The following is a 15,327-nucleotide window of genomic DNA, read 5'->3' as shown; positions in this document are numbered from 1 at the left end:
TTAATGCCTAATCTGACATCGGACTTGGCATTTTTTTTAACTGAGTATTACTGTGTGTTTGTTTTTCTGCATTGGCTAGAATTATAGGAGAGGGTTGAGATCTCACAAAACATGTTATTCCCGCTGCTTTTTGCGCCTTTCCCAGGTCAGGAACCTCTGGACTTTGTTAGTCTTGCGGGATGTTATCGATGTGTTGGTCTTCGGTTGGGTTTTTGATTCTTTGACACTTTCCCCGCTTCTATTCTCAATTTTATTGGTTCCGAAAAGATAATGGCTATAGGCAATTTATTCTTTTGATTGAATACTGTAGTTTGTCTTTTGGTTGTTTCTGGTTTTTTTAAATGACATCATTAGTTTGTTTCTACTTATGAGTAAAAATATCCTTCTGGTGTGGTGTGCTTCTCTTTCAAATCTTTTTAGTTGTTTAGTTTACAAATTTTAAAAGATAGAAGATTTGAAAGCCCTCCAATGACTTCAACTTCGCACTTTACTTGGAATGGCCTTTTTTACGTTTATGAATCGAGCGTCACTGATGAGTCGTTTGTACATGAAACGCGCGTGTGGCGTAAATATAAAATTTAAATCCTGGTATCTATGATGAGTTTATTAATAAGCTGACAACCAAAGCCTCACTAGAGAAACATATTTCCCATTGAAATCTATCGAAAAACATCCAATTTCAAACTTATCCGATACTAATACAGTAATTTCATGAAAACTGGATAGCAATCAAATCTAAAGGTATTAAACAAACAGATTATCAAACTGTACCAAGTCAGGAATATGACAGTTGTTATCCATTTGTTTGATGTCTTTGAGCTTTTGATTATATCATTTGTTAAGGGACTTTCTTTTTAATATATCCACAGAGTTCGTTTTTTTTGTGATTTTACTTTTTGAAAGGTAAAGAGTACCGTACCATTTCCCGGAGAGATGATTTTACCCTTTACTTACCGTTAAGTTTGTAAGGACTACTCTTAGACAGCCCGGGTAAACGTAAGTGCTCAGCATATGTGAAAAGGGTGTAGTATTTTTTCACACACTTTATTGATTCATGAAAAGTTTCTCCGAATTCTTATCTGATAACTTCTTAAATGTCATCTGCGTAATTGATTTTTTGGTTGGGTTCGTGTTGTTCAGTCTTTATATTTTCATGTTGTGTTTTGTATACTGTTGGATGTCCTCTGATAACTTTTTTTTTGTCATGGCATTGCCAGTTTGGTTTTTATCTCACCTAGCCCGAAGGTCCAAGTGAACTTTTCTCATCCGATGACCCGGCCAACCAACCAAGATGGCCGACATGGCTAAAAATAGAACATAGGGGTAAAATGTAGATTTTGGCTTATATTTCTGAAACCAAAGCATTTTCTTTATTAGGTCAAGATCTATCTGCTCTGAAATTTTCAGATGAATCGGAGAACCCGTTGTTGGGTTGCTGTCCCTAAATTGGTAATTTTAAGGAAATTTTGCCATTGTTGGTTTTTATCTTGAATATTGTTATAGATAGAGGTAAACTGTAAACAGCAATAATGTTCAACAAAGTGAAATCTACAAATAAGTCAACATGACCAAAATGGTCAAATGACCCCTTAAGGAGTTATTGCCCTTTATAGTAAATTTTTTACAATTTTTGGTAAATTTGTAATCTTTTATAAAAAATCTTCTCTGAAATTGTTATATTACAACTAAGGCAAATTTAACCTTACTTGTCCACAATCATCATTAGGGTATGCAGTTTAAAAATGTGTCCGTTGACCCGATCAGCCAACCAAGATGGCCATCATGACTAAAAATAGAATATAGGGGTAAAATATAGATGTTGGCTTATAACTTTGAAACCAAAGCATTTAGAGCAAATCTGACATGGTTTCAATGCTACCCCTTAATTAATAATTTTAAGGAAATTTTGCCGTTTTTGGTGATTATCTTGAATATCACTATAGAAAGAGATAAACTGTAAACAGCAATAATGTTCAGAATGTTATATTTACAAATAAGTCAAATGACCAAAATGATCAGTTAACCCCTTCAGGAGTTATTGCCCTTTATAGTCAATTTTACCAATTTTTCTTAAATTTTTGTAATCTTTTGTTGACGAAACGCTTGTCTGGCGTATATATACAATTTAGTCCTTGTATCTATAATGAGTTTATTTACAACCACTGGGTCGATGCCACTGCTTGTGGATATTTATTTCCCCGAGGGTATCACAAGCCCAGTAGTCAGAACTTTTTGTGCTGACATGAATTATCATTGATATTGTTATATTTATAAATTAACTGTCAACAAAATTTAGAATTTTTTGAAATACTAAGGCTTTTCTACCCCAGGCATAGATTACCTTAGCTGTATTTGGAAACACTTTTAGGAATTTTGGATCTCACTGCTCTTCAACTTCGTACTTTGTTTGGCTTTTTTCTTTTTTTAACTTTTTTGGATTCGAGCGTCACTGATGAGACTTTTGTAGACGAAACGCGCGTCTGGCGTATATATAAAATTTAGTCCTGGTATCTATGATGAGTTTATTTACAAAAATCTTCTCCTCTGAAACTACTAAGACAAAATGTATCCAAACTTGTCCACAATCATCATCAGAGTATCTAGTTTAAAAATGGTGTCCGATGACCCTGCTCGCGAACCAAGATGGTAGACATGGCTAAAATAGTAGATAGGGTAGAATGCAGTTTTTGGTTTATATCTCTGAAACTGAAGCATTTAGAGCAAATCTGACTGGTAGCAAAAATGTTTATCAGATTTAGATATATCTGCCTTGAAATTTTCAGACAAATCTGACAACCAGTTGTTAGGTTGCTGGATCTTGCTGCCCCTGAGTTAGTAATTTTATGGAAATTTTGCAGTTTTTTGCTATTATCTTCGATACTATTATAGTATCTAGTAATGATATCTTATACTATAAATTATGATGTTAACCTTATTTTTATGATTTCCAAAGCATCAGTAAATACAGGTGAGCGAAACAAGCTCTTTAGAGCCTCTAGTTTTTACGTGTAATGACTGAATTTCGTTTTGGTTTCTTTCACTATTTGGAGTTTACATTAAGTTTAGATATCTTGTATGTTTTCTTACATATACTGTTTTTAGTATTCATTTTTTATGAACTGTTTTCACATGACACTAAATATTGTTACCGTTTAAAGTTCATAGAAACAATAGAAAAAAGTTATTAAAATTATATCAGTAATATCATATGGGTTTCATTCTCAATTAAACTTTAGATGTAGCTGGTTTTAGGAAATACTTTTTATATACTCTCTACCGTCAATTAAATATAAAGAAGACGAAAAAGTTGTCTACGCGTGACCCTTAAATAATTTATTGTATTTTATTCATTTTCAGGATATTTTCCAGTTTTTGTATGGCGTCATCATAAATTGTGGAGCAGTCTAGATATTTGTTATCATGAAAGACAAATTCCGATCAATAACGGGAACAGAGTATCAACTATTGCCATGACAATCCTCTATTGAGCAGAGACCAGTTGTTTATTTCATTTGTTGAATTTTCTCCCCAGATATTTGACATATATAATCCAACAAGATGGCTTCCATTTCTATAGAAGAAGAAAACTATGTTAGAATGAGTTTGTTACTGACAGGAATTTCCCCACGTGCAGTTAGAAAATTTTTCAATGGTGAATTTGATCCAGCATGTTTAGAAGTATCCCTAAAGAAAGACTATAACAAATTGCTTGCTTTACAAAGGAAAAACAGAATCAACAAATCACAATGGAAACTTCTGTTCCCACGATTTCCTGGTGAGTGCTGAAAAAAATATGAAAAACACGATTTTGTGTACCACCATAATTATGCACTGTAATTTATAAGCAAATCAATACCACATTGAAAATTGCATTTCAGGCGAATTGCATCTGCAATTGTGGGGCATTGTTGAATATATTTTAGATAAATACACAAAGATTACAAATTTTGTTTAAACCATTTCTACGTGAAGTTTTAATGATTAACTATTTAAAGAAACCAAATAATCCCAATCTTTTGTAAGTCTTCTTATTTTTCAGAGGAATTAGTTTTTTTCTTAACAAACAAAAACAAATAATTTCTTGTAATGCCAAATTTAGTATAAAAGAGTTTATTCTGTTCAGTCAGAGAAGGGTCGAGTTTAACAAATTAAGATATCTTTTCATTGCTTCAGTTCATAAAAAAATGCAAAAATCAAAATAAAACACGAAAACAAATTTTTTTTTCGAGAACATCATAATGAACCAAAAATTGAGCAGAAAGTTTTATTGTTGAATACATCATTAAAGATTTCATTCCATTTATTGTGATAAGAATGTAAAAAAAAATTCAAAAGGGGTGTTGGATGTCTAAGTTGCCAGCGAAGTATACTTTTTTAAAATTTGTAAACACATGACTTTCGTTCAAAGATAGTCCGTATTTCCGAGTTCAATCATGTATTTGTTTTACACACCAGTCACGTTATGACATGAATGTAATATGTAGACCAACACTACGTCGCCTGCTTTTTAATGTTACTTATGGGTAATTCAACCTTACCAAAGGTTTTGATAAAATCGGTAGTCGGATGGTAAAAATAAAATAAGTATTGTCGAATATTTTAAGTGAAGTTGAAATCATCACTTTGTAAATTTTACGGTCTCCATAATGAGTTGGTTGACCGTTATGGGATAACCGTTTCACAGATGCTATCGAATATGTTCCTTATTTCGTTACTACAATACCCTTCCCTTTTCACGAATTTGACATACCGAATAAGGCTATTTACCGGATTTGTAAAAACAGAAGCAACACGACGGGTGCCACATGTGAAGCAGGATCTGCTTGTACTTCCAGAGCACCTGAGATCACCCCCAGTGTTTTGTGGGGTTCGTGTTGCTTGGTCCTTTGTTTTCTGTGTTGTTTCTTCTGTGCTATTGTTTGTCTGTTTTTATTTTATTTTTGCTCATGGCGTTGTCTGTTTCTTTGTGAATCATGAGTTTGACAGTCCCTCTGGTATCTTTTGTCCCTTTTTTTTAAGAAGAAAGCAATAAAAAGATTAGATTTAAAAAAAAAATTTGGCATTATGAGTGAGATATGCCTTTGAATACAACAGTAACATTATTGTTATGCATATATTCTGGTTTAATAGTGCAATCTAACTGGAGACTAAATTTGTTTTTTGCTTTCTCGTCGACATTTAAACAACATCCATTTAATTGATAAACATAAGATAACTTACAAGCATCAAACAAAACATGACAAGAGTTTTGGCACACACACATGTTGATTCACGAAAGGTGATTAGAATAGCACACAATAAGGAATAGCACGGGAAAAGAATGTTAATAACCAAAGGAGGATTTTTACATATTCGTTTCTATGTATGTTTTACTAGTAATAACAACCGGTTTACTCCACTATTTTTTACACAAGATAATGCCAAAATTAAGTCAGAAATGTGATAGATGTTATCCATTCATTTAATGTGTTGGAGCCTTAGATTTTGTCATTTGCTTAGGATCTTTTCGTTTTGAATTTTCATCGGAGTTCGTTATTTCGTTATTTGACTTTTTGCTACTTTAGTAATGTCGAAGGTTATACTTTTTTCAGATGTTCCAGATTCAAAGAAATTTGATATTACATTAATGCTAACACTATTAAGAAACCTTACAGACATAACTAATGATGATGATGTTGGATTTGACTTTATACCTACTGCCATTGAAACCACACCACGTGCAGATTTAGCAAGGATTAAGAACTACAGGAACAACCTTGCCCATCTAGATGAAGGGAAAGTAGAAAGTTCATACCTAAACATCGCATGGAATGATTTAACTGGGGTAAGAATGTTATTAATTTTGCCGGGATTCATTACTCAACACAACTGGTAATATACATTTAAAAACACAATACAATATTAATCATTCCCATTTTCATTTTCAAATACTTTATACTTGTAAAATGGATTAATAAACAGAAATGTTAACTTATACTTATTCCTTACTTCATTGTCTTAATGAAGTTTTCAGTTCGAACGTTGATTTGATAACGTCACAGTAATTTTCAAATCATGTGATATGCACAAAAAAATCTCCTTATCAATAGATGTGTGACTACTCATAACCAATCCTCAAAGTGATTGTCAAAAAAGTCAACCAGTTCTGTTTGGCATGTTTTGATATGTGTTTTGTTCCTTCTGATTTTACATCTGTTTCACCGATTACAGTTTGTTTTGGGAATTATACAATTTAATCTGTTGCCCATAACAGTATTTTACTGTACGGTCAATTCTTTGGCATTTCAGTATATTAGAAAACAGTTATGGTGTGAATCTCTCTGACTTAGCATCCAACGATTTGATTAGCAGTTACCGTTGAAATCGGACACATATCTCGTAAATGACGATTTGAATTAACATGTTATTAACTAGAGTTTTCACTATATAGTATATATTGAACATGTTATTAACTAGAGTTTTCACTATATAGTATATATTGATTTGGTCATGAGTGATCATTAACAAATTTATTCTGCCTTAAGCGTTGTTTCAAAGAGACAACAACCAGTTAAAGAATAGAAATCAGCCGAAGGTCACCAATGAGTCTTCAACACAGCGAGAAAATCCCACACCCAAAGGCGGGTTTCAGCTGACCCCTAAACAAAAATGTGTACTAGTTCAGTGAAAATGGACGTCATACTAGACATCAAAACATATTACTACAGTTAAGAGGCTCCCACCTTGGGACAGACGCAAAAATGCGGTGATGTTAAACATGTTTAGAAATATCTAAACCACATACCTCTAGCCAATGTAGAAAAAAACACACACAGCAATACGCACAGTAAAACTAAGTTACATGAATAATATGTGAAAATTAATCAAGTCCGTCAGAATATAAGATATCTAATTAAAACACGCAAAAAAGTATCTTGATCAAATACTAACTAAACAATTTGGAGAGGGATAAAAGATCATAAAATACTATGATCGTTTACTTTTGATTTCAGTTGATACAATGATGCATCAACACATGAACTATTACATTTACCCTTGGCTGTTGGCCTCGGTGAATTACATATCTCTGGAGTTATTAAATCGTTGTATCAACCTAATCAAAAGTCAATAATTGTATATTGTCTTAAGTATTGACATTATATCAGAATAATGTCATTTTCCAAAGTTTTTATTTATGCTAGTAATGCGACATGGTGAAAATCGCAATAATAAATACATGCATTCTGATATCTGATACATATATCTGTATACAGATTTTCCTGAAATCCCAATTATAAATTTCCCACTATAGAGTAAACAGTTTTATACAAATGCGAGTTCATGGTTTGTTTAATTAATTAACAGACGAATACACATACGATGTATTTGCAGTATTGACCTTATATTCTGAATAGTGTCATGAATTTAATATAGTAACTTATATGATATGACCAATGTTGATAATTGTTTTATAATTTCTATGTATAATTTTTAGGCCATTGGAAGATTAGGTGGACAGCATATGAAGGAGGAGTGTGATCTACTTAGAACCAAAACACTGGACCAGACAAATAAAGAAATTCTGATGGATATCAAACGTTCTTATGATGAAATCAAGGAATTGAAAGAATCACTCGACAGTTTGAAAAGATCACATGAAGTGCTAGAAGAAGCTCATACAAAAATACAAAGATCTCATACGGACCTTCAAGTCGACCATGCAGAAATGAATAAAAAAGTGCACAGGTTGAAAATTGTTCAAGATGATACAGTTCCATGGAATACTAGAGGTACAATGTTTATAATACTGCTTATTTCTTGAAAAAAATGTTAAGTACAAGAGCCACTTTCAATGCTTACAACTGCATAAATAAACTCATCATAGATACCAGGTCTAAATTTTGTATATACGACAGACGCGCGTTTCGTCTACAAAAGACTCATCAGTGACGCCAGAATCCAAAAAAGTTAAAAAGGCCAAATAAAGTACGAAGTTGAAGAGCATTGAGGACCAAAATTCCTAAAAAAAGTTTTGCCAAATACAGCTAAGGTAAAATATGCCTGAGGTAGAAAGGCCTTAGTATTTCCAAAAATTCAAAATTTTGTAAACAGTTTATTTATAAATATAACAATATCAATGATAATTCATGTCATCACAAAAACAGCAGTTTTTGGCTTATATCTCATAAATTTAAGCTAAGAGCAAATATGACGTGGGTTAAAGAGTTCAAAGCCCTGAAATTTTCAGACGAATCGAAAAACCTATTGTTGGTTGTTGCCACCAAATGGAAGTTTTAATGTAATTTTGCAGTTTTTTGTTACTATCTTGAATATTATTATAGATAGATATAAACTGTTAACAGCAATAATGTTCAGCAAAGTAAGATCTACAAAAATGTTTTGTATAACCAAAATTGTCAATTAACCCCTTAGGAGTTATTGCCCTTTAAAGACAATTTTACGTAATGTGTTCATAGCTAAAATTTAAAAATCTTCTGGGCTTGTGATACCCTCGGGGAAATAAATCTCCACCAGCAGTGACATCGACCCAGTGGTTGTAAATAAACTCATCATAGATACCAGGACTAAATTTTATATATACGCCAGACGCGCGTTTCGTCTACAAAAGACTCATCAGTGACGCTCGAATCCAAAAAAGTTAAAAAGACCAAATAAAGTACGAAGTTAAAGTGCATTGGGGACCAAAATTCCTTAAAGTTTTGCCAAATACAGCTAAGGTAATCTATGTCTGAGGTATAAAGGCCTTAGTATTTCAAAAAAATCCAAATTTTGTAAACAGTTAATTTATAAATATAACAATATCAATGATAATTCATGTCAGCACAAAAACAGTTCTGACTACTGGGCTTGTGATACCCTCGGGGAAATAAATCTCCACCAGCAGTGGCATCGACCCAGTGGTTGTAAATAAACTCATCATAGATACCCGACATCCCAATATGCAAATTTGAATTCAAACAACTGCATAAAGACGCCACTCTCGGTGCAAATATCTGTAGAAAGACATCACAATGGCTATTTGAATTTAAGCATTCAAGGGCCAGATTTGGTGTTGAAATTTGACATACGTTTTGTTATAATGTTGTTAACTAAATGTTTACAAACGTTTATTTTTTGTGTACATATACAGATGTTTGTAGAAAAATTGACAATGACAAGATTACCAATCAATGACATTTATTCTTTTTTAGCTCAACGGGGCCTGAAGGGACCCACGTGAGCTTATGCCATAACTTGCGTCCGTCGTCGTCCGTCGTCTGTCGTCTGTCATCGTAAACTATTTCAAAAATCTTCTCCTCTGAAACTACTAGGCTAAATACCTTCAAACTTAAAAAAATGTTCCTTAGAGTATCTAGTTTATAAATTGTATCCAAAGTTTTGATCCATCGACAAACATGGCGTCCATGGCTAAAAATACAACGTAGGGGTCAAATGCAGTTTTTGGCTTATATCTCATAAATTTAAGCTAAGAGCAAATATGACGTGGGATAAAAAAGTTGAAAAGGTCAAACCCTATAACCCTGAAATTTTCAGACAAACCGAACAACCCATTGTTGGATATTTGCCACTTAGATGGTTATTTTAAGGAAATTTGCAGTTTCTGGTTATTATCTTGAATAAAATGGAAGATAAAGATAAACAGCAAACAGCAAAAATGTTTAGCAAAGTAAGATCTACAAAAAAGTGTATATGTCCAAAATTGTCAATTGACCTTTAAGGAGTTATTGCCCTTTATGGACAATTTTACAAAAGTTGTTTATGTTTTAAAAATCTTCTCAAAAGAATCTAGTATACATTTTGTATAATTTTCTTTGTACGTCAAGAAACATAGACTCTATGGTTAAAATAAAACATATGGGTAAAATGTATTTATTTGCTTTTGAACTTTTTGAAGAAAATATGACATATACAATGAACATTTAAATGCCATTTTTAAACCACTCATTAATATATATCTAAAAGCGAAAATGATCATTGATAAAAGATTTAAGCCAAAAAAATAACAAGTGAGCGATTCATGCTCTTGAAAGCCTCTGGTTGAATATAAGTACTTTAGTCAAACAACTAAGACTTCATCCAACCATTTTTTAACATTATCAGTAATATATGCTCTTATTATTTGCATTCTAATTTTGTTATAAATAAAACATACAAGATTGAGTTGAAGAAACATTTATATATCAGATATTAAAGGATGAGACTCCCCCAATTATTTTTATGATAGAATAAAAGTCTGGAATTCATTACCAGAGAAAGCTAAATGTTGCTCTGAATACAATTTTAAAATACTAGTAAAAATGTTTTTGATGGATGAATTTACCTAGACATTTGTTTTGCATGCACATGTAAAAAAATTGAGTTTGATATCTAAATGGCCAACTTATTTTCGAATAAATCTCTCAATTAATTTTGTTTTCTTCTTAACTTTTCCCAAAATCGAAAAGAATCGTGTTGGAATGTCCTTAAACCAACCCATTAAAAAATACTCGAGTTATAAAAGTTAACACCTTCCATATTTCAAATTTCAGAAAGAATTAAAGACACACTTAAATCCTGGAAGGAAAATGATGATAAGATGTTTATAAACACAAGAGCTTCAAAACATGTACTCAAATCTATACAGGAAAACAGTTGCGTAACTATTACTGCTAGTTCTGGAGTAGGAAAAACGACAACCCTCCGACATGTAGCTTTACAAATGGCAAATGAAAAGTATGATGTTCTTGTAGTGACGGATCCGGCTGACATTGTAAAGTTTTACAATCCAAAGAAGAAAACATTGTTTGTTATTGATGATTTATGTGGAAACTTTTCTGTTAACCAGAGTGACATTAAAAGGTGGGAACCAGTTATAGTGGATATAAAATTAATTCTTGAAAAAGGACAAGCAAAATTAATAGCAGCATGTAGGTTACAAGTGTATCAAGATGAAAAGTTTGAATCGTTATCAGTTTTCAAATCACGTGCATGTAATTTGTTGTCAGAGAAAATCTGTTTGTCAAAAACTGAAAAACAGTCAATAGCAGAGTTATATCTGAAAAGTAATGCCTCTGCAATTACTGACTATTATCATTTATTTGATTGTTTTCCTCTTTTGTGCAAAATGTACCATGATAGCCCTCATCTTAATATAACAAATTTCTTTCAGAATCCATTTTCAGTTTATGGAGACGAGATTGACAATCTACGTAAGAAAGGACATCACACTAAATACTGTGCTTTAGCTTTATGTGTGATCTTTAATAACAAATTAAAAGAAGAAATGTTGACAGAAGAAGTGAATGAAGAAACAAGGGTTATCATTGAAAACACATGTGAGGCATGTAGATTAGACAGGGGGACATCAAGACTTGTTTTATTGGATGAACTTGACTCCTTTAAAGATACATTCATAAAGAAAGAAGAAAACGTATACATGAGTATACATGATAAAATATTTGACTTTCTATCTTTCTTTTATGGACAGAAAATAATCCATTGCTTGATAAAGAATGCAGACAGTGGTTTGATCAAGGAGAGATTTTCATTTGAAAGCATTGTAGACATAGACCAGTTTATTACTATTGTACCTAAAAAATATCATCAAACATACATACAGAGAATGATTGTTGACTGGTCAAATGGAAAAGTTCAAGATGTATTTAGTAACTTTAATATGAAGATACCTGAATTTAGACAGCAGCTTGTACTTCATTTATGTGGAAACTTTTCTGTTAACCAGAGTGACATTAAAAGGTGGGAACCAGTTATAGTGGATATAAAATTAATTCTTGAAAAAGGACAAGCAAAATTAATAGCAGCATGTAGGTTACAAGTGTATCAAGATGAAAAGTTTGAATCGTTATCAGTTTTCAAATCACGTGCATGTAATTTGTTGTCAGAGAAAATCTGTTTGTCAAAAACTGAAAAACAGTCAATAGCAGAGTTATATCTGAAAAGTAATGCCTCTGCAATTACTGACTATTATCATTTATTTGATTGTTTTCCTCTTTTGTGCAAAATGTACCATGATAGCCCTCATCTTAATATAACAAATTTCTTTCAGAATCCATTTTCAGTTTATGGAGACGAGATTGACAATCTACGTAAGAAAGGACATCACACTAAATACTGTGCTTTAGCTTTATGTGTGATCTTTAATAACAAATTAAAAGAAGAAATGTTGACAGAAGAAGTGAATGAAGAAACAAGGGTTATCATTGAAAACACATGTGAGGCATGTAGATTAGACAGGGGGACATCAAGACTTGTTTTATTGGATGAACTTGACTCCTTTAAAGATACATTCATAAAGAAAGAAGAAAACGTATACATGAGTATACATGATAAAATATTTGACTTTCTATCTTTCTTTTATGGACAGAAAATAATCCATTGCTTGATAAAGAATGCAGACAGTGGTTTGATCAAGGAGAGATTTTCATTTGAAAGCATTGTAGACATAGACCAGTTTATTACTATTGTACCTAAAAAATATCATCAAACATACATACAGAGAATGATTGTTGACTGGTCAAATGGAAAAGTTCAAGATGTATTTAGTAACTTTAATATGAAGATACCTGAATTTAGACAGCAGCTTGTACTTCATTTAAATACACTTGATATCTCTCACCAAAGACAGTTGGCACACATGTGTAATAAATCTAATCCAATGGAAATCTTTTTGAATGCAAAAATGAATAATGATGATCATCATTATGTTAATGATGGTTATTATGATAGTGTTCTTTTGAGATGTTGTGCTATACGTGATATTCGTTTGGTTCGATGGTGTTTTAACCTTGGTGTGGATGTTAACAAATGTGCTTATCGTGTGTTATTGCCATCGAAACCATTAATAAAGACATCGCCGTTAATGAAGGCCTGTGAACAGGGTAATACAGAAATAGTTAATACATTATTAGACAGAGAAGCAGACTATAATGAATGTGCTATGTTTGACTATTCCTCTTTCATTTTTGCCTGTGAACATGGTCGCACAGAAGTAGTAATGATGTTGTTAGGCCGAGAAGCCTACTGTAAAAACTGTATTGCAAATGGTCGTTCACCTGTAAGGACAGCTTGTGAAAATGGTCATAAAGAATTAGTACAAATATTGTTAGACAGAGGAGGCAACTGTGATGATGATGGTCAGACACCTCGTATGATTGCGTGTCAACATGGCCATACAGAAATAGTAAAAAAGTTGTTAGACAGAGTGTTGGGTTGTCATAAAGATGACAGTAGTGGTCAGTTACCTTTAATCGAGGCTTGTAAACATGGGCATACAGAAATAGTAAAGATATTGTTAGACATGGGAGCAGATTATAATGAATGTAATGAATTTGGTAAATCACCGTTAATGAAAGCTTGTAAATTTGGTCATACAGAAGTAGTAAAGATGTTGTTAGACAGAGGAACAGATTATAATAAATGCGATTTAAATGAAAAGACACCTTTATTGAAAGCTTGTAAATATGGACATACAGAAATAGTTAAGATATTGTTAGACAAAGGAACAGACTGTAATGAATTGGACATTAATCTTCACTCACCTGTATGGGAGGCTTGTTGTAATGGTCATAAAGAAATAGTACAGATGTTGTTTGACAAAGGAGCAGAATATGATAAATGTGACGTATGTGGTCAGTCACCTGTATGGACGGCTTCTGAACATGGTCATACAGAAATAGTAAGGATGTTGTTAGACAAAGGAGTAGACTGGAATAAAGGTAATTTTAGAGATATTTCACCTTTCATGATAGCTTGTGAAAATGGTCATACAGAATTAGTAAATATATTGCTAGACAGAGGAGTAGATTGTAATAAATGTGATTTGAGTCATGTGTCGCCTGTAATTATGGCTTGTAAACATGGTCATACAGAAATAGTAAAGATATTGTTAGAAAGAGGAGTATATTTTAATAAATGTGACATGTGGGGGCAGTCACCTGTAATGAAGGCTTGTGAACATGGTCATACAGAAATAGTTAAGATGTTGTTAGACAAAGGAGCAGACTATAATCAATGTGACACGTTTGGTGGATATCCTGTAATGTTTGCGTGTGAACATGGTCATACAGAAACAGTAAAGATGTTGTTAGAAAGAGGAGCAAACTATAATAAATGCAATCGAGATGAAAATACACCTTTTTCGATGGCTTATAAACATGGTCATAAAGAAATAGTAAATATGTTGCTAGACAGAAAAGCAATTTGTAACAGTACTGACGAATAAAGTCTAAAACGGTCATTTTGATCTTAACATCATCTGAAAAACTATGAAGCTTTAGTTTTGTTCGTAGTTAAAGTAATTTTTCAGATATTTTCTTGTTCTCGATTCAGCACCCTTCATACAATTTGCTTGCAGCTAATTTATCTCTGTTCGGTGCATTTTAAGACAACTCAGTATACTATTGTTGTTTTGTAAATGTAAGCAACGGGAAAATCTGAACATAACAAAACAGGTCTTGGTTATTACAAGCGTAGTTGTTGAATATAACTTATTTCTTTGCAATATTTAAGCCTGATATTTTACTAAAAACTGACCATAATTGATGATCGTATAGTCTTTGTAAAGCTGATCAGATAAAAAAATTGTTCATTATTGTAATAAATGGTTGGCATGGTAAGACACCTGCATTGAAACCTTGTAACCATGGCTTTACAGAAAAACATTAAGATGTGGTTATTCAGAGGTGCCGACTGAAATAAACAAGATTGGAGGTATCCTTCGCCTATAACAAGGCTTGTTTGCGTTTTAAAGATGATGTTTTACAGCAAACCATAGTATATTGATGAGCTATGAAAATTCACTTGCAATGATGGCTTCTGAATGTGAACATAAAGACGTAGATATGATGGTGTTAGACAAGGAAGTAGACTAATGAATTTGACAATTATGTTCAGTCACTTAAAATGATAGCGATAGTGAACATTGTACCACAAAGGTAGAGGTTGAGTTACTCACTGTCATATTCTGTCAGCTTTAATGATTGCTTACGCTTTTTGTCAAAATTTCAGTATGTAAATAATTGAAATTTAAGTTAAATCAATACAAAAAGAGCAAGTCGTATCTGTAATTTAGGCTATTTTGTATTTTAAACATGCATGTGATTATAAAAAGCAGATAATGAAAGCCGGATATATGTAATTCATGACCAATCTGAAACTGGAATGTTTCTTAAAGATTTTGTTTTCAATGTAATTCCTTTGTAAAGCATACCGATGAGCCTGAAATACACCCGTCCGTTGTTTGAACGGAATGTTGTGAAGCTTATGTATCTCATACAAAAAAGGTTAGACCTCAGATTTGATAAGGGATTATGATTCACCTAATCTCAG

At 32.5% G+C, this 15,327-nt stretch overlaps 1 protein-coding gene across 1 annotated transcript; it reads left to right on the top strand.

The window, feature by feature from the left end:
* The first annotated feature begins 3,462 nt into the window (after nt 1–3,462).
* Nucleotides 3,463–14,343, top strand: LOC139518134 (uncharacterized). Its single transcript, XM_071309828.1, has 4 exons — nt 3,463–3,775; nt 5,592–5,824; nt 7,475–7,769; nt 10,530–14,343. The coding sequence occupies exons 1-4, from the start codon at nt 3,559–3,561 to the stop codon at nt 14,219–14,221; spliced, it is 4,437 nt and encodes a 1,478-aa protein (XP_071165929.1). The 5' UTR covers nt 3,463–3,558; the 3' UTR covers nt 14,222–14,343.
* The last annotated feature ends 984 nt before the right edge of the window (nt 14,344–15,327 follow it).

Source organism: Mytilus edulis, chromosome 3 (assembly GCF_963676685.1).
Source record: "Mytilus edulis chromosome 3, xbMytEdul2.2, whole genome shotgun sequence".
In the NCBI taxonomy this organism is placed as follows: domain Eukaryota; kingdom Metazoa; phylum Mollusca; class Bivalvia; order Mytilida; family Mytilidae; genus Mytilus; species Mytilus edulis.
This window is presented reverse-complemented; position numbering and strand designations above follow the sequence as displayed.